The sequence below is a fragment of the Lontra canadensis genome, unplaced genomic scaffold (genome assembly GCF_010015895.1).
Source record: "Lontra canadensis isolate GAN:19392208 unplaced genomic scaffold, GSC_riverotter_1.0 scaffold46, whole genome shotgun sequence".
Classification (NCBI taxonomy): Eukaryota; Metazoa; Chordata; class Mammalia; order Carnivora; family Mustelidae; genus Lontra; species Lontra canadensis.
The window spans coordinates 8609396-8629739 of record NW_022631040.1 but is presented as its reverse complement, the minus strand read 5'-3'; the positions used below and the strand labels follow the sequence as shown (position 1 = coordinate 8629739).

Sequence of the window (20344 nt, the reverse complement as noted above, 5' to 3'; positions counted from 1 at the left end):
ATTTGCTGTAGCATGCCCACAGATTGCCATGAATCATGCTGCACTCCTAGAGATTTATAACAGATGTGTAAGTGGGATGAATTAGCAGGGTTTAATAACAGAGACACAAATCATGCAGACTTCAAGGAGCTTTAATTGATATACTAGAATGTGACGGGCATGAATCACTCAGCCATTCAACAGCACTGTAACATATGGTCAGCTCAATATGCTGCATCTTAAATCGGTTGGTGAGTCGTTGGTTGTCCCATATGGTGGAAGCAATATATTTTTCATGATTAAAAAAAATACATCCATTTTTTTTTTAAGAAATATGATTGCAAAGCATGTTTGTTATTGAACAGTCACCTGAATGCCAAACTGGGTTTTTTAATGATTTTTTTTTTTTTTAAACATGGCCACTTCCCAAAATAAATAGCGGCTACTACTTGTAATACCAGATCGCTGGAGGCAATAGCAGCACCAAATTGGTGCTTGTTGGCACACTTGATCCACAGCAAAGCCTATGGAAGAGCGCAGCTGATGGTAACTCTGATTGTCAGGGAAATCCTTCAGACTCCGGCAAAGCAAACAAAATGAAAGGAATGATGTCACTTTCAGAGAAGTTCAGGAATGCCCAGATTTGCAAAGAGCATGAAATGAATTGAATGGGAGACCCTTACCCAGCAGAGTAGGAAAGGGGCTGTGGTAATACGATTAATGCATCATGAAGCAGTTTGGATGTAGCATTGTATACTAACCTCTTCATGAAATGCTCCGTCCTTCAGGAACATTCTAAAAGGACTCCTGGCTGACCATTACAGAGATGGTAGTACCAGTTCCATGTTATCCTTGAACAATTGTTTCAGTGTATGGAAACAGACATCCTCATGCACAGATCTATAACTGGTGGCACGCAAAAACCCTTTTTACTGAAACTGGGATCTGGCTGCTCTCGGTAAAGCTTTTGCGGCGTTAGTAAATCTGACAGACTTGAAAAAGGAATATTGCAGCCTTAGAACGGTGGCTGCCAGAATTTAATGTCAACAATTAAAATTTATTTTGATCCTTACCTACTGTTTATTACTGTTTGTATACACAACAGACCTTACTAATACAGAGATGCTCTATTAGATGGAATTACCATCTGTTCGGAGTGAAATGCTGGCATCTGTCTTAGATGCTAAAACTAAAATGATATTATTTCTAACAAAACAAAATTAACTGCTTTCTGCTCACCAACTTTAATTCTGAATGTGCGGATGCACTCAAGGAAAAGGCTTGTTGATGAGACACGTAATGACCTCTGTCTCCAAGTCTGCATTCAGATGTGTGACTTTACTATGGGCTCCGCTGGCCTTTCGGGCATGCCGAAATCATACTTTTTAAAACAGTCTTCAAGCTTTGTAATGTGTTATTATCGACAGAAAGGTGTTAAAACAACAAGACTGGAATATGTAAAAATCATCTGGATCAAAGAGTATGTAAAATATTTTGATAGCTCTACCTTAAATAAGTACAAGGAAAGCAATTAAGTAAGCAAAACTCATCTGAACAAAGTTGCCATAGGTCCCACAGTGACACCTTTAGGAAAATATAAACTGTATCTTCTCTGTTAGAGTATTTTTAATTTTCTCCTACACTGACATATATAAAAGATTTATGTCCAGCCCCCCTTCCTTTTCTTTTTTAAAGCCTAACTATCCTATTAACAAAGGTCTCTAGCTTTTTGAAGTTAGAGAAGTTGGAGTATCAAGGACAACCATAGTTTCCATACTGATATCAGATCGGTGATGCTAATTTCTGAGAAGCCAAACTTCAGTTCTACAGATCACAAAATAATAAATTGTGTCACACCAGCATTTAACGCATGTACATAGTGCATTAACTGTAACTGTAGTACATTTATTTGTGCTAGAGGAGACTTGAAAATGATTAAAAAATCAATACTTTGCTGTCAGAGAAGCAAGTGTTACGATGCATTTAAGTAGTTAATTGCATAAGCCCCATAAAAGCTTCAAGTTTGGGTAGCGAGGATGCCATAATTACAGTCCAAGCAGCTACCTTTTATTAATGGCGGACTTTAGGGGACAGCGCTCGCTGTCCTCGGGGCTGCTGCTTCCTGTGCAGCTCAGAGAACGTGGGTCCCTTCCTCTGCACGTCTAGGATGCTCATTATGTGCAAGTTATTGACGATCACCAGAACAACAGCTGTGAAAGGTAGTGTTGATTCACCAGGGAGGCGATTTCCCTTAAATTCTCTGAAAGCAGTACTTTCCGGCCTTTCTCTATGTTCTAGAACACATGGAGAAATCATAATATTTGCCATGCTGGGGTAAAGGAACAGGTGGCTCAGAGCTGAAGGGGGTAAGCTCGCTGGCTTCCTGGAGGGCTGAGACGATCCCTGTGTCCAAAGTCCAGCATCCCCTTCTTGTTTCCTCACTGAGAAGCAGTGCTTGAAAAGGTTCAGTCAGAGAAATGTGAAACCAGAAGACACAGTCGGGTCTATCGTGCTCTTCAACAGATGGGGCTCTGAGGACCAACGAGGCCAACTTCTGGAATAGCCTTGGTCCATGACTGGGGACCTAAGGAGCCAGTCTAGAAGCTCAGCTCTCTCCTTCCCACATTGGTTCCATTGTACGTCTTCTCTCGTGGAGGAGACTACTAGTAAACCAAGAAGGAGGACGTGATAAAGTAGATTTTGTTCTTGTTTCTCCCGTCGGAGAATAGACGGGGAACTAGTCAACACTGTCTGATTTCTGAGGTTTTGAGGGGAGAACTTCTCTCCTCTTCTGGGCACTGACTGGAGACCAGTTGCAGTACGGTGGTGGTCAATTGAGAAATCATGGCTTCCTGGCCTGGCTCTCTTATTTAAGTCCTGACCCCAGTGCCCTTCCACGGGCATTCTGGCCTAGGGCAAATGGCAGTTCTTGCGACAGTTTTGCATTTCTGAGGAAAAGTCAAAATCATGTACTATTGCCAAAGTGCCTGCGGGTGGCTTGCGTTAGTCTGCTCCCCACATAGGCCTGAAACGTAAAAAGGCTGTTCATTCCTTGATTTTTGTCTCTGTAATAGAAAGTTGACGTTGTTTTAAGATATTGACACTGCCGTGCAGTGTTCATAGGCAACAAACTCTTGCTTGAAAACAAATAAGGAGATTTGATTTTAAAGACTTGCCGTCAATGAGAGCTTCTGCTCATTTAGCCTTCCATTCTTATCCTATGACACTCAAACTCCACGCTCCATAAATTTTGCACATGTAAATTTATGCATTATGATATGCTATTAATCAGATTATAAAGTAATAAATGCTGCATAAAGAAGAATGTCTATTATCAGAGCTTTTTATAAAACCATATTTATAAATAGAAGAGCTAGGCTGGGAACTGGACACAAAGCAGTTGCAGAAAATACAAAAACATTGTAATTTTATTCTAAGTAGAAACAGACTGTATGTTGTTATTCTTTGCAATGATGGATATTGAAGGTCCATTTTCTGCTTTATAGCTGTAAGAGGATTTTCTGAGTAAATCAGATTTTTAATGTGGATGAATTATATCCTTTTATAATATGTGATATGAAAGATGTGTTATTGGCTAATAATAATAGTGCCTTGTGTTTATACAGAAATTTGCTTTGCAAAACCTAACACAATTATATATACTGTTTCTTTCTTTCTTTTTTTATAATTATGTTCAGTTAACAACATATATATATTTATTTTAAAAGCAGTTATTGTCAAGGTATTCCACTGAAAATTCATCCTTATGTTGTAGATGGGAAAACTGAGGCATACGTAAGTTTTAAGTGATTTCCCTAAGTCATGCAGAATTAGAAATTAAAAGGTAAAATATAATCTCTGGAAGACTGCAGAGTCCTTTCAATTACTCTATGTTGTTTCTTAATTCACTGTTTTGTGATTAACAAGTTTATAGCTATAATCCCTTTACTTTGATAGTCTGAGAAATAATCCTTGATTCCTCCTGTTTGTTGGTGAGTCTGTATTTGTGTGAGTGTGTTTAATAGTTCAGGAATATCTGTTTTCCTTTTCATCATTTTACGTGTGTGTGTGTGTGTGTGTGTGTGTGTGTGTGTGAGAGACCAGTCTAGTTTAATTGATAGAAAATTCCCCCTCTGGTCTTAGGGGAACTCTGAAGATAATGACTCAGTAGGGTGCTCACCCTTTCAAACAGGCTGGGTTGACTCCTCTAAGTAAAACTACAACATACCAGTTGGAAGGTTGTTTGGTTTTTTTTTAAGCAAGAGAATAAAAAAATATACTCTAATTTGACTCATTCTCTGTAGTTGACTTCCTAAGAATAGTTTAATTGCTTGGTGGAATAATTCCCCTGTGAATTTAGAAGTGTTCCACTACTTGTTAGAATTTAAACAGTCAACATTAATTGTAATGGATTCTCAGTGAAAGTGCCCTTATTGTTTATAATTATTTTGCCAAATTAAAAAAAAAAAGTGCACTCTCACTTTTAGAAGATATTTAAAAAAAAAAAACTATTGAGTTGCTGGAATTCCTTTTGTTTTGTTTGACTCTGAATTTATGTTCCTGATTATATAAGCGAATTTTGGATTATGCTATCAATGGGGTAAGGGATTCTGAATACTAGAGTGGTACAAAACCTCACCATGATCCCTAACTAGCTGGATGGTTGGAGTAAAGAAATACCAAATGTCAAGGAGATGGGACTTTGAAAAAGAGGCTGATTTTAAGCAAGACTAATACTCTTCAGTTCTTTAGCAGTACAGGAGGTATACTCCTAATTTCTCTAAATATTTAGTTAAAAATGGAAATCCTATTCTCAATGCACCAAATATGTATAGTTCATGATTCTTTAGGTCTTTACTAACCAGTATGGTAGCCACAATAGTCATTTATGGCTATTTAATCTTAAAATAAAATCAATTAAAGTTAAATAGAATTCCAATTTGCATTTCTCAATGTCATTAGCCATATATCAAGATCTTGGTTTTTTTTTCTTTTTTTTAAACATTTTATTTATTTATTTGACCGACAGAGATCATAAGTAGGCAGAGAGGCAGACAGAGAGAGGGGGAAGCATGCTCCCTGCCAAGTAGAGAGCCCGATGTGGGGCTCGATCCCAGGACCCCGAGATCATGACCCGAGCTGAAGGCAGAGGCCTAACCCTCTGAGCCACCCAGGCACCCCAAGAGCTTGTTATCCATATGTGGCTGATGCCTACGATATCAGACGATACATATCTAGAACATTTCCACCGTTAGAGAAAGTCCCATTGGATATCATTGGAATAGATGGTATCTTTTCAAATTAAAATGTCAAATCCTTTTGTCCCAGAGCCCTAGGGAATAGTATGAGGACTATAGAAAATAGAAAAGCTCAAAATTCCTCTTTTGTACTTTTATGTATTTATTTTAAGGATTTATCTATTGACTTGAGAGAGAGCTGGGAGAGGGCAGTGGGAGAGGGAGAGAGAGCATCTCAAGCTGACTCCCCACCGAGTGCAGAGCCCGATGTGAGGCTCGATCTGTGGACTCTGAGATCATGACTTGAGTTGAAATCAAGTATTGGATGCTCAACTAACTGTGCCACCCAGGCACCCTTCTTTTGTGTTTTTAAATAGCAAGTTTTGGACAATAAAAAATTATGTAATTGATTCCTGAACCCAGAACTCAAGAATTTTTGACAATCCTTCTTCCCTTGTTAAACTCGTAGCCAATACTGAAATTTCAATGCAAGAATGGAATTCCAATCACTGAAGAGAAACTTGAGGGAAGAAGAAATTTCTAGATGGTCAGCTTTTTATTTTGTTTTGGATTATTTTCAAGATGAGGCATAACTTATAGAGTGAAATCTTTGAGAACCCACCATTTACTAATTTTTGGCAAGGAATGCTAAAGGAAATCATGCATAAAATTTACAGAGTCATACATATATAAAAATAAAAGCATCACATGGTTTGCAGTGGCAGAAGATGAACAGAATTATTAATTATCTTTCTAAGTTGAGGGACATTTTGCTCAGTGCCCTCTTCTTTACAAAAAGTTAAAATAGAATCACAATTAATTGTTTCCCTATGGAAAGCTGGCCAGGCTTTCTAGAAAGTAACAGATAGTACTTGTTCTAAGCTGTTTTAAGGTGAATTGTCTTTCATTAAGGTATCAGTTCTTGCATTCATATCATTTTAATTTGTGTTTACTGAAACAGGGAACAACTTTGTGTGCAAAAGTCTGTGTTAACACAGGTGTAAAGTAAGAGTCCACAGCTTTGGTTTAAACCCTTAAAAAGTAGGCTTGGTGATAATAACCTTTGTTCTTTTCTTTGCTTGTACCTCTCAAATGCAGCGAACCCACTTAGAGTGGGAATGAATCCCAGCCTACACACTCAACTGTTTAAGAAGAAAAATCAGGAGGGCACTTGATGTAATGAACACTGGGTACTACATGCAAGTGATGAATTGCTAAATTCTACCCCTGAAACTAATAATACAGCATATGTTAACTAACTTGAATTTAAATTAAAAAAAAAGAAGAAAAATTAAAACAAAACTTTATTTTTATTAACTCAGTTGTTACCCCGATTCCCTTTGCAACAAGTTGTAGGGAAAATCTCTATCTCTGTTACTCACTCCTGGAGTTTCCCAGAAGCCTCCAGAGAACTGCCAGGGTCCCAGGACTGCGAAGTGTGCCAAGGCCTCAGTGTGTGCTTGGGCACTGGGCATTCATTGCTGCTAGGCACAGTCCCTGGAGGTATTGTGGTCACTTTAGGGCCCAGAGGGCTGCCCTGAGTCTGTTGTATCTGGACCAGAGTTCGTAAACCCCTGAGCTCACAGGCTCTTTTTGTTCATGTGGAGGCTCTGCTTGGCTTTCAGAGTGGTTTCGCTTATTTGTTTTCATTTGAACTAGTTGCTAAGCTTCAAAAATCAGAAAAATTATACACAAAATGACTATTTTTAGTCAAGTAAAGGATTTGGCAACTTTGGGTCATTGTTCCTGCATTATCTGTTGGCTGGCACCAACTAGTGACTATTCACCCTGGCCTCATACTTCTCAGACCCCTCACTCCCTCTTGTTATTAGACCACTTCAGTCATTTCCTTTATTTCACTGGCATCTGTGAATTGCAGCCATAAGTCGAAGCCATGTTAAGATGAGGGACTCTGCCTTTTGGGATCAAAAGGTGGTAGTCATGGCTAGTCATAGACTGCCCGTTTCATGAGGGATCTTCTGCGTGAGGTAGTGTCCACTCAGGCAAGGGAATTTCTCCAGAAAAGAGGCAACTATGAGCCATTGGAAATAAATGGACACACTGCACCATTGCTGTGCCAGCTTGGTAAAGGGAATCCGAGTGGGGCACCAACAGACTATAATAAGAAATATCTTTTCCGGAGTGAGGAAGAGTAAAGAAATTATTTGCAAGGGGAAATTTTGTTCAATCCTCAAAGTTTTATGATACCTTTTTGTTCATGATCTTTAGTTACATTTAAGATAAACTCTATAGTGTCTTCAGTTCCTAGAGCCATGTAAAGACTTGAGACCACAACTGATTTATTCTTGAGTGTGATGTACCCAAGTGCGTGTGTACCTGTGTGTGAAAAACTGTGTCTGGAGACAGAAGCTCAGTTCTTGAATGTAACAAGTGTTTTTTGACGTTTAGCACCAACCCAACTGAGGCCTCCTGTGGTGGAAGGAATCAACAGCACAACCATCCGTGTCAGATGGCTCCCACCCAAAGAACTCAATGGCCCCTCTCCTGTGTATCAGCTGGAAAGGAGAGAGTCATCTCTTCCAGCTCCCATGGCCACGATGATGAAAGGAGTTCGTTTCATAGGGAATGGATATTATAAATTTCCCAGTTCCACACATCCGGTCAATACGGACTTTACTGGTAAGTGTTTTTGACATCACTATTGAATAGATACTAAGCTCCGAGGTGTTTCTTATTATTTTGATATCCCTTCAGAGTGAATTGTCCAAAGAAATACTAATTCAGACCTTATAACTTCATCTTGATTCTGTCAACTTGTCCATATTTTGTGGGTATTCTATGTGGGGAGACATGGGTGAATAGAGGAAAGAAAAGAAAAATACAGATGTAGGAAGGTCACCTTATTTGATCAAAGTATATGCTGGAAGTGACCCTCGGGCACCATTTACCAGAATGTGTTCCTCAGAATACTTTACCTGCTCTACAGAAAAAGAAGAGTTGTGTAGATTGATGAGTTTGAGAAATGCCCTGTGCTGTGGAGAGTCCTAGTATATATCAGGTTATTAAAACCTCTAAAAGCAATTATAAGAAAGCTAACTTTGCTTAGCTCAGTATGCCTAATCCTTATTTGTCACTTTTTTGAAGCATTAAACTATCAGTAGGTTGTTTTGTTTGTTTGTTTGTTTGTTTGTTTTTTGGTTTTGTTTTTTTTTTGGAGAGCATTATGGGAAAAACTAATTTGGGAGAAATATAGCTTCTATGGGTATGTTGGCAGTATGGGTGAGTGAGTGCTCGCTTTGGGCACATACAAAAAACACCTCAGAAATCAACAAAAATAATATTTTCACTTGATGTATTTTTAATAATGAAAATCAACACCAAAAATTCCCCAAGCAGAATTTTAAATGAAGACAGGCTCTATCCCTCACTTGCGGGGCTCTGTAACCCTGCCTCATTTGCCTAACCCAACTCCTTGTCTTGCTGGTCCTACAATATTCTGGAAGTCCTGCTACCTTTCCAAGTTAGAGTTCCTAAAAACACTTTTTGCGTTTTTAGAAATTGCAGAAAGCTGTAACTATTTAAGTTACATTTGTCACTTTCCCAATTTTCAAAAAATATATATATAAAGTTTAAGATACCTATGTTTCTGTATCCTTGAGGGGAATATAGGCAGTAACCTCTTCGATATCAGCCACAGCAACTTCTTTCAAAATATGTCTCCAAAGGCAAAGGAAACAAAAGCAAAAATGAACTTTTGGGACTTCATCAAAATCAAAAGCTTGCACAGCAAAGGGAACAGTCAACAAAACAAAGAGGCAACCCACGGAGTGGGAGAAGATATTTGCAAATGACAGTACAGACAAAAGGTTGATATCCAGGATCTATAAAGAACTCCTCAAACTCAACACACACAAAACAGACAATATAAAAAAATGGGCAGAAGATATGAACAGACACTTCCCCAATGAAGACATACAAATGGCTATCAGACACATGAAAAAATGTACATCATCACTAACCATCAGGGAGATTAAAATTAAAACCACATTGAGATACCATCTTACACCACTTAGAATGGCCAAAATTAGCAAGACAGGAAACAACAAGGGTTGGAGGGGATATGGAGAAAGGGGAACCCTGTTCCACTGTTGGTGGGAATGCAAGTTGGTGTAGCCACTTTGGAGAACAGTGTGGAGATTCCTCAAGAAATTAAAAATAGAGCTTCCCTATGACACTGCAATTGCACTACTGGGTATTTACCTCAAAGATACAGATGTAGTGAAAAGAAGGGCCATCTGTTCCCCAATGTTCATAGCAGCAATGGCCACGGTCACCAAACTGTGGAAAGAACCAAGATGCCCTTCAATGGACGAATGGATAAGGAAGATGTGGTCCATATACACTATGGAGTATTATGCCTCCATCAGAAAGGATGAATACCCAACTTTTGTAGCAACATGGACAGGACAGGAAGAGATTATGCTGAGTGAAATAAGTCAAGCAGAGAGAGTCAAGTATCACATGGTTTCACTTATTTGTGGAGCATAACAAATAACATGGAGGACAAGGGGAGTTAGAGAGGAGAAGGGAATCGAGGGAAATTGGAAGGGGAAGTGAACCATGAGAGATTATGAACTCTGAAAAACAATCTGAGGGTTTTGAAGGGGTTGGGGGTGGGATGTTGGGGAAACCAGGTGGTGGGTATTGGAGAGGGCATGGATTGCATGGAGCACTGGGTGTGGTGCAAAAACAATGAATACTGTTATGCTGAAAATAAATTTAAAATAAATAAATAAATAAATAAATATTCTTTTGTTGTGACTGAAAAAAAAAAGGTACCTATGGTTTTGTAAATGCATAATGATATTCATTTGATCCTGGAGAAAATCATTCTGGAACAAATAGTCTTGAAAATGTTGCATGTATTGAGGACGATTAAGTAGAATTTGAACCATAAAACGTGGGTCAAATATTATTGCTTTATTTTTTATTTAAAATAGTAAATAGTTTGCTTTGAAGTGAGGTTGGCTGCTGATAGACACTTGTAATGAACAACGTCCTAGCAGAGATACACTGAGTGAATGCTTAGCTTAGCTAGTGGCTTGGTTCCTCAAGATGGCCATTGAATATTAGATATTCAACCACTGAGCAATCTTAAAATGTTCAACTTGTGCTTAATATTCGTAAATGTCAAAGAAAAGAAAGAAAAGAATCAAAGAAAACAGATATGTGGAAAAGAAAGTTAAAAAGCCTCCGAACACAAAGTTAAAAGGCCTTTTCTCAAATGGAAAGAGAAATCGCCTTCCTGGTCCAGCGTTTGGCTCGCGATGTGTTTCTTTGAGGAAACAGCATTCGTTTCCATTCAGCGGAATATTTCTGCTACAAGCGTGTCCGCTCAGATTTGCTGGCCAGCCAGCAGACAGATTTTTGATGGGATCACCTACTGTTGTTGCAGTGAAAGATAGAGTGGCCCGTCCACCGTTAATAAATTTAGTCGTCTGGGCGCTCTCCCTAGCCGGCCTTATACTCTGAGGTACAAGGGCTAGGGGCAGATGTAGCATCTGGGAAATTTTCCAAATTCCTCTTTAAAAAAGTTAGGCCATAAACACCGGCCTCACTAAGCAGGATCCTTCTGTCTATAACAAAGCCTCCAGCTGCACAGAAAATGTGTTTGGAGTACACATCGTTTGAAGGACAAGGCGGGGAGATCACAATTTTGGCTTGAACTGCTCCCTGGAGGTTTGGTGATTCCCAAAGAATAAGAAGTTCTTCTGCATTCAGGCACGTTCTGGGGCATTACTAGCTCCTTTTTATTAGCAGCTTTACCTTACTTTGAAGGTTCTCTTTAACTTTTAAACTGAGTCTGCATCAAATCATTGGTTTGACCCTTTGGTGCAACTGTTCCTTCCTTATCCAACACCATGAAACTTCTTTGGATTTGTCTTTCAGTTGTTGACTTTTCAGGTATGGGTAGTAAATAGGGTTGGCCTTACATGTTCACTTGCATCCCCAAAGCTATCTAGGGATCCCTTTTTTTTCCTATAGCGATTTATTCCCAAATGTTCCTAGAAGCTTGATGTTTAATGTCTAAATGAAATTATTTTAAATGGGCTGAAGTGCTATGTGTCAAATGGTATTATCAACTCACATTTCTTGATATTTCATGCAGTTTTTAATTTTCTGAGGCAAATTTAAAGAGCAAATTTTAGAAATCTCTAAAATGATTAATTATATTTAATAAGTGAATAACTATAAGAGTTAAGATCTGCTTTTATTTTGAATTTTTCATTTTAAAATATCAAACTCTAACTAGAAGGACTCCCAAAAAATGAATGGGGATATCTAGTAATATTCAAAGACAAAATATACCATATTGTGTATTATTATACATATGCTATATATATATATATAAATTAATCAGATTTCACCCATTGATGAAAAGACAAATAATAAATACATTCATAGCATGTTCCACAGTCATGAACAATGTATTGAAAGTTTTAATATAAATGATCTCAGTATTACAGTTCAAGATAGGAATCTCCTATATAACTCACTCCTCTTCCATATTTGCTTTAAATGTTTTTATCTCATATGATTTAATGAAAACAATTCAAAAATATGAGTATATGTTTTAATATGTTGCTTAATATCATAAATTACTTAACTTTATATTGTAAATGAACTTTATTCAAAATTTAACTCTGAGTAGAAAAATTAACCAGATACAGCTTTGTTAGGATCTGTCTTTGGTCTCTTTTCCCTTTGGACACAGTGTTCTTTCAAAAATCTAATCTTCAGGAAGGGTATATTATCAGTCATTTACATCATAGTATAAATTTAAGGTTGGATATAAACTTCTCCACTTCTCTATGGTTAAGACTGAGTGCTTTAGCAACAGACTAATAAGTTTCAGATCTAGGTCCCATTGTTTATTAGCTAAATGTAATTAAACAAACCACTTAATCATTTTTGTGGCTTTGTTTCCTTTTCTTTAAAACTGGCATAATAAAACTGCTTACAATACTCATGTCTAGAAGTAGGTGAGGATGAAAGGCAATAGCCCCCCTCGGGAACCCTGTGGAGTATCTGTCACATAGATTACTTAGAGGTCATTAAACTCTAGCTATTAACTCATAGTCATTTAACAAATGTTTGTTAAGTGTTTACTATGAGACAGGAGCTTGTCTGAAATTTATAAAACCCATGTTCTCTTAATTCATCTGTTGTTACACATAATGCAAGTGTGTGTGCCTAAATGTTCTATTTAGGGTATGAGTAATATGCAGCTTCTATATTAAGATGTGTTATTTAACTTTGTTATTAAAATAGTTAAATTAATCTACCTAGTTTAGAAACGTTGGATAAACAATTTTTCTGTGGGTCTAATCATGTTCGTCTATTAAATTGAGGATTGTGCTAGATGACCAATGCCTCTAACTTCTAAAATTCCAAATCAATGAATATAGCATATATACAAAGCTTCAAAAATTCAAAATAGAAGCTATTTCTGTGATTTTAAAAACAACTAGATTTTCAAGTAAATTGTTCAGTTATGATTTTTTTCATATAATATGTTACAATTTAAGATTAACATAAATTCATTTTTCTCTCTTAGTCTGAGGGGATATATTAATTTATAGGGATAATTTAAATGACATGGAGAGAAATATTCAATATAGAAATGGATATTCAATTCTTGGGTTATGTCAGAGCATACAAAGAAGCAGCAAATTCAATAGAAGTTCATAATATTATAACTAGAAAATCATGTAAACACTCATTATAAAATATTCTTCTAGTCACATGGGGCTAATAGTACTTTCTCCTTCCAGAACAGGAGTAGCAAATAGAATGTTCCCTACTGCAGATGGACAGGGTGATCATTGTGTCTTTACAGGGGAAAAATAAAATGCTCTTTTTTTTCAGGAATGCAGAGTAAATCCACTTGATTTACACAAAGAATTTAGTCTTTCCCATGTAATGCTAGTAATCCAAAAGGAACCTGGTAAAAACAGCAAACTACTGCTCAGATTGGCATTCCAAAGGTGACCCTCTCTCTCCTTGTCACTTCTTCTTCCTATTAGTGAAAACAGGTCCATGATCATTTGGGGGAAGATTTGACTATTCTGGTATCCAGATGCCAATCACGCCAGCCTTTTAAACTGCCTTTACTGGTGACCCTGCCCAGAAATCAGGAACTGCCTTTGGGGAGATCTTTGTAGCAAACCACTGGGGAGATGAGCTTACATGTGCACCTGGATGTAATTCCCTTTTATTTGTCTTCACGAGAAATGTGATTACTGATGTTGAATATCTTGCAGATGAGAACTCTGTACACTTTCTTCATAATAATGCTGTTCAAGGACACTAAATGATTGTCATACATTTTTGTCTCCTAGTATTTGCCTTCCCCAAAATGACTGAACTCGAATGCTTTAGGAAACAGAAATGCCATTAAAAGAGAAATGCAAGTCCCTGAATCAATATTCCTTAAAAGCATATGTATTTTATATATTTTTTACTCTATGATATATATGCTTTATTATTATTTATTATTTCTAGTGAGCTGGGACATTTAAACACTTCATTAAAGGAAAGCTGATTATAAGCAGGTATAGGGAAGGTGCAAGCAAGGAAAACTTCAGATAGACTAATTAGTAAAAGCATATTAATTCTGACCTTCAACACCCATGGTACCCAGTATTTATTGTCATCTGACTGGGAGCAAATCCTTTTGCCAGAAAATGCTTAAAAAAAAAAAAAAGCAACAACAACAACAAAATAAATAAAATGCTAAGTAATTACAAGTCATATTTAAATCACAATTTTTATTTTACCTGATTTTGATCTTTTTCATAGTTATTGAAAAACAAATATATGCCTTGACTATATCGCCCAGCTATTTGATGAACAGGCAGTCATGATATGGAAAAATAAAGACAAGAGTAAAATTGGAACTTGGGAACAAAGTAGAGAAGTGGCTCTTGGGGAAGAAAGAGGCTCCTTGTGTGTCTCTGGCTGTTACAGAATCAGAAGAGAGTGTGAATATCTGGTTGGTCATGTCTGTGTGGACTGGTAGGGTCAGGATCCAAATGCTTACCTTCTGAGAACCACAGAAGTCAGACTAACCCATGGTGACAAAGAGGGATATTAAGAATTAAGGGTTAAAATTGTTTTGTTTTTACTGCCTTTCATGGAGATGTGTAAAGATCTTATCATTGGAGGGGAAAGGACCGTGTTTCTCCCCATTCACCAAACTCATCATCAAGGCCAGTTTAGGATGACTGCATGTGTCTTAACCCTTGTATTTTTTCAGAGTGATATATTTTGAAGTCCAATTCCATCAGGTTGCCTCATGTTTGAAATGTTAATGGTGGGGTGGGTGTGGGAGTCATTTCAGTTTCACTTTTGAATTTTAGCTCGGATTTCACAAAAGAATCATTTCAGCACATGACCTTTTCTTTCACCAGTTTGCTCTTGCTCATGTAGTGAAATTGAATGAAATTGTTAAGTTTCTCTTTGCATGAAGAACCCTCTCCCTGCCCTGTCTTTTAATTTTTACAGTATCAATCTAGAGCGGGAGGTTACCAAATTCTCCTTCAAATGTCCAGACATTAAATACTGTCTGCTTTGCAATCCGTGAGGTCTCTGTCCCAGTGTCTGAGCTCGGCATGGTGATGTGAAAACAGCCATAGGTGATAAAGAAACAAGTAAGAGTAGCCTAGTCTTTTGGGTAAAAACACTTTATTTACAAAAACAGACATCATGCTAGTGGTTTGCCTATTTTTGGTTAAGGGTCCAGTCAGTCTTCGTTTCTTAAATTAATGTATAATTTCATCATTAACAATACATTTTTCTTTCTTCTGCCCTAATGCCAAGAACCCTAAAGATCAAGGTGCCTGAGTGGCTCAGTCAGTTAGGCGTCTGCCTTCCACTTAGGTCATGATCCAGGAGTCCTGGGATTGAGCCCCACATTGGACTCCCTGCTCAGCAGGGAGTCTGCTTCTGTCTTCTGCCCCTCTCCCTGCTCATGTTTTCTGTCTCTTACTCTCTCTTTTTCTCAAATAAATAAATCTTAAAAACAAACAAACAAACAAACAACAACAAAAACCTAAAGGTGAGTACTGGGTAACTCAGAAAAAAGAAACAGGAGAGAACTAACACAACAAAATAGACAGTAATGCTTGATAAATGAAAATATCTAGGTTTTCCCAGGAGGGATTTTTGTATTCAGTAAACCAAGTCAGCATTGACCATGCCAACAGGATAGAATAATACTTACATTTTGTGCAAACTATTTCTATTAGTCAATAACTCTTTGAATTAGCTCTAAGGGGTCTGTTTTCCTTCTCTGCTACACTCACACCAAAATGTATGCTCATCTGCTATACACAGTGCACATTTGCTCCCACATTCTCAGCCACATTCTCAAACACCCCATGTCCACTATGTCCCCAGGTTTTCTATGTGGTCTCACATTTACCTACTTAAATTGTCCAATGTCTTTCTCTTAGGTTATGTTAGCCATTTAAAAATCTTCCCTAAGGGGCACCTGGGTGGCTCAGTGGGTTAAGCCTCTGCCTTCTGCTCAGGTCATGATCTCAGGGTCCTGGGATCGAGCCCCGCATCGAGCCCCGCATCGGGCTCTTGCTCAGCAGGGAGCCTGCTTCCCTCTCTTTCTGCCTGCCTCTCTGCCTACTTGTGGTCTCTCTCTGTCAAATAAATGGATAGAATTTTTAAATAAAATAAAATAAAAATCTTCCCTAAGCTTCTTAAAAAAAATCTTCATCTCTTAATGACATTTAACATCAATATAATAAAGATTAATTTTAGTTTCCTTTTCATCCTTAAATTGGTAGAAAGAGGAACATTGAGCAGAAAAAGAATCATAGTGGTCAACAATGATAGAGAAACTAGCCCCTATGAAACAATTGAATAAAATGAATTATTTTGTATATATTTTTTGGAAAAAAATGAAAGATATTTAAAGATGTGTACTTACTGTTATGTTATATGTGTTGGGAGAAGTATAACACCTACAGAAGAGTATAGATTAATTTCTACTCAGATTAGATTTCAAATAATATCAATGCCAAAACACCCTATCTTTTAAAACTATGTTCTAGTATTCTGAAGAAATGTCTTGTGAAATCGTGCACCAGGAGTTCCATTTGACTGGGGCAATCAAGTACAGTTATGCAGACCACGTTTAAGTTCTACACATTGAAGGAAGCTCGTAATCAGAGCCCTCAGATGTTTGGAGATTCAAGAAGGGAAACCCAGGGGGCACCTGGGTGGCTCAGTCAGTGAAGCATCTGACTCTTGATTTTGGCTCAGGTCATGATCTCAGGGTCACGGGATCAAGTCCTGGGTTGGTCTCATGGTTCAGCAGGGAGTCTGCTTGAGATGCTCTCGTTCTCTCCCTCTGCCCCTCCCCTACCATGTTCACACATGTGTGCACTGTCTTTCTCTTAAATAAATCTTAAGAAAAAAAAGAAGGGAAACTCAGTTACATACATTTTCTTGACTGATGAGCAGTCTCAGTTTGAAAGTCCTTCAACCTTAAGTGCAAAAAAAGAGGCATAAGGAGGTAGAAGGGGAACAACCCCCTTCATAGACATTCAGGGCATAAGTCTCTGGCACTGGTGGCCATGTCATTCTCACAAAGGGTGTCCTGGGAGAATTTTGTAAAGGAAAGATAGGGATTCGTGGGAAGTTTGTGGGAATGAATGATATAAAGATCTTCTCTCCCATACAGGCAGAAAATTGGAAAAGAATCAGATGCCCCTTTCTTGGCTTCTGCCTTCTTCATTCTTCTCCCCTGAAACCTGTTCCCTCTTCTGTGCTTACCACGGTGTATACCAAAGTGAATATTACTAATCGTCTGAGATAGAAACCTGGGAAGTTTCTTGAATATGGTTTCTCTCTCCCTTTCTAACATCCCATCAATTGTTCCTTCTTTGAACATTCTTCCTCTGATACGTCTCTTGGAACCATGCACTGGTCCTATAGCTACTCCTAATCTGGGTCTGTGTTGGGGGTCTCCATACCAACAGTTTCACTCTTATCTAGACTGTTCTTCTAACTAATGACTGGTCTTGCCTTTCTCTTGCTTAAAACTTTTCAGTAGTTCCCCATTGAGATGTCTTGCATGAACTCTTTCCTGCTTATCTTTCCAGCCATATCTTTCCATCCATACACTTCTTGGTTTCCTTTTCCATCCATACAACTCCTGGTTTCCTCTCTGGCTCTATGACTGTCTTTTAGTCCTTGCTGTATGAATGTACCTTGCTGTCTTAGATGCCCTGGTCTTAGAACAGATCCATGCCTTTGCCTGCAATGCCCTCCCTTACTTGCAAGGGATTCTCTTCCTTTCCCCAGACTAATTCCTACCCATCATTAAAATGTCAGCTGAGATTAAGAGTCACTTATGGAGATTCACAGACCTGTACCCCTGGGGATAAAAATATATTATATGTTTATAAAAAATTTAAAAAAAATTTTAAAAAAATTAAAAAAAAATGTCAGCTGAGCTGTTCCTCCAAACAGCCTCCACTGCCCTAGTGCCAAATCTAGATTAGGGGCCTCTTCTCTATCCTAGAACAAAAAATGAGAATTCCTCTATTTTAATCCCTACCACCCTCTATTAGAATTGCTTGTTCACTTATGTAGGTCCCAAGCTGACTGAAACAATGACTGTTTTCTTCTGTTACAACATTTGTCCTTGCACAGCCTAGGACCAGATGTTCAATAAATGTTTGTTGAATAAAGAATTAGCTAAATGAGTTAGATAGAAAAAGGAAAATCTGTAAGAAAGATGGCTTCGCTGTAAGAATGACTTAATGGTAAGTTTCACTGTGCATTGGAATATATTACATAATTTTAAGATTTACCTTGTTGGGAGCTGTGAAAGCCCAGGAGGATAACTCAATTTGTTTAGCCTCTATTAGCCTAAGATGTGTAAGGAAGTATGTTTTAAGCTATATAGTGCTTGAGACAAGAAGGAATTGTTATTAATGGTCCTTAGTTATCAGGTAGGGTGGAGTTCCTTCTACGTCATTTGTTATAGCTAGAGTGCTCTATCAGGAATTGTTCTCTGCCCTATTAGCTCTCACAATGCGTTGTTGGAAACGAGGTGTTGCGCATCTCTTAGATACAGGATCTCCTTAGGCTTATTAAATTTTGAGGTTAATGAATATTTTGACACTTTTACCTATACATATCATTAGGGCTTATTGCAATAGGTTTAAGATGATAGTCATAATAAACATATAGAGTACAGTAAAAAGCACTTTTAATCTCGAAAGTGCTTTATAAACAACAGTGATCAATGCTATGGATGGATTAACAGCATCAAACTGATTGAATTCTGTTTCAAGGGCAGTGGACGTATTGATGTTGGCGTGCTAGTGCAGAAGGAAGGCAGCGATGGCAGCAGCATGAAGAGCAGGTTCTGTAGTCGGACGCGCCATGTTCAAAATCTGGCTTTGCCACCATGCTGTGTGCAGCTTGGCAGGAATCCCTTCCCAGCCCTGTAGCTCAGTGTCCTCATCTGTAAAATGGGTTACTGCAAGGTTTCAGTGCAGGAGTCACCGTAAAGGATAAGCACACAATATCTTTGTGGTCACTGTTGTACATGCATTTGTGGCTGACATTTTTCATTTAGGATTTTCACATCATGTGCCTTTCCATTCATACTTATATTTTATGTGCCTAAACCACATAAATCCTGATGCTACTCCTTTATAACTTCTCTCTACCATATATCACTTCATTTTATTCAATCTGGGAACTTCTGAACTTTGTGTTTTTAGCTGCCTTTCTCCTTTCTCCAAAGACTTAGATGCTCTGCATCTCATTTCTGTGTGCCTGGTGGCTACCTTTACATTTTAGCATCTAACTCTACTGTAAATCTAACTCTGTTTCCTCTCTTTTCTTCATAATTCAATCTTCTTAAAAACTAAGATGCTCTGCATGTCCATTTCCTCGCTACCAGTCACACCTCAATCTGTCACTTACATTTTTCTTCCACTTTTTCACTTGAAATGCTTTCTTCAAGATTATCAATAATTTTCAAAATGAGACTTTTCCTAATCCCTACCCTATGTGCCCCTGAATAATAATGGCACCAATTATATCCTTTTTAAAATATGAAGAAATGAGCACTGGATGTTATACGCAAATAATGAGTCATGGAACACTACATCAAAAACTAATGATGTATTGTATGGTGACTAATATAAGAAAATAAAAGTTAAAAAATAATATTGCTACACACACACACACACACACAAAATAAAACATTAAGAAACCAATATATTTCACTAGGTTCCCCCTGCAATTCTGTACGAACTACTTTTGAAGATTTTGGCTCTGCTTTCTATATCTACTTTTAGAAGAAAGAACTCAATCATTTTATTAGTCCATATGTAGATTTTTCTCAATTTCAACTATTTTGCCAGACACTATGATTGGTGTTTTAAAAGGAGTATTGAGCAAAACAGGTAGAGTCCCTAACCTTAGGGAGCTTAAAGTCTTGCAGCAAAATCATGCTTCAAGCCTGTAATTTGATAATTATAAGTGATCTCTGTCTGCAGCTGTGAGAGACAGAGCTGTTTCCAGCTGTGAAGGATATTAAAAAATCCTCATGCTGAGAGAAAAAAGTAAAGAAAAGAAACTGGATAAAATTTCTTAAAAATATGGTTGTTTAAAGACACTGCTGAGTAACCAGGACTACAAGGATATGGGAGATGAAGGCCTCAGAAATAAGGAAAACCATTAAGGTGATTTATCTTTGCTTTTTCCTTCTCTTTGATTTGCTAGTTCCCACATTGCATGATCATAGGAAAATGAAAGCATGTCTGGAGAGACTAGAAAGTAGAGTTCAGGGCCTACCAAGGAAGATGGGTCTGGTAAGCACACCAGGCTTTGCATTGAAATCCTGTCCGTAAGAGTAAACCAGAAACACATGACTCTTCTCAAAGCCTGAAGTAAAGCCTCAAACCACCTCCACTTCTCTTAGGATAAAGGTTGTCTACTTTCCAAAAATATTTCAATATTTACGAAAAGAAGATAACATAACCAAAGTCTATATTTTTTATGCATGGTATCTTACATATAATCCAGAATTACCAGGCATACCAAGAAACAGGACCAAATAAAAA

General features: G+C 37.8%; 1 protein-coding gene across 1 annotated transcript in view; it reads left to right on the top strand.

Moving 5' to 3' along the window:
- Window positions 1–20344, top strand: part of USH2A (usherin) — a 678599-nt gene that overhangs the window by 187777 nt on the left and 470478 nt on the right. The window contains exon 20 of the mRNA XM_032872913.1: window positions 7626–7856. Coding sequence (XP_032728804.1) covers window positions 7626–7856 — 231 coding nt within the window. The remainder of the gene's footprint in view (window positions 1–7625; window positions 7857–20344) is intronic.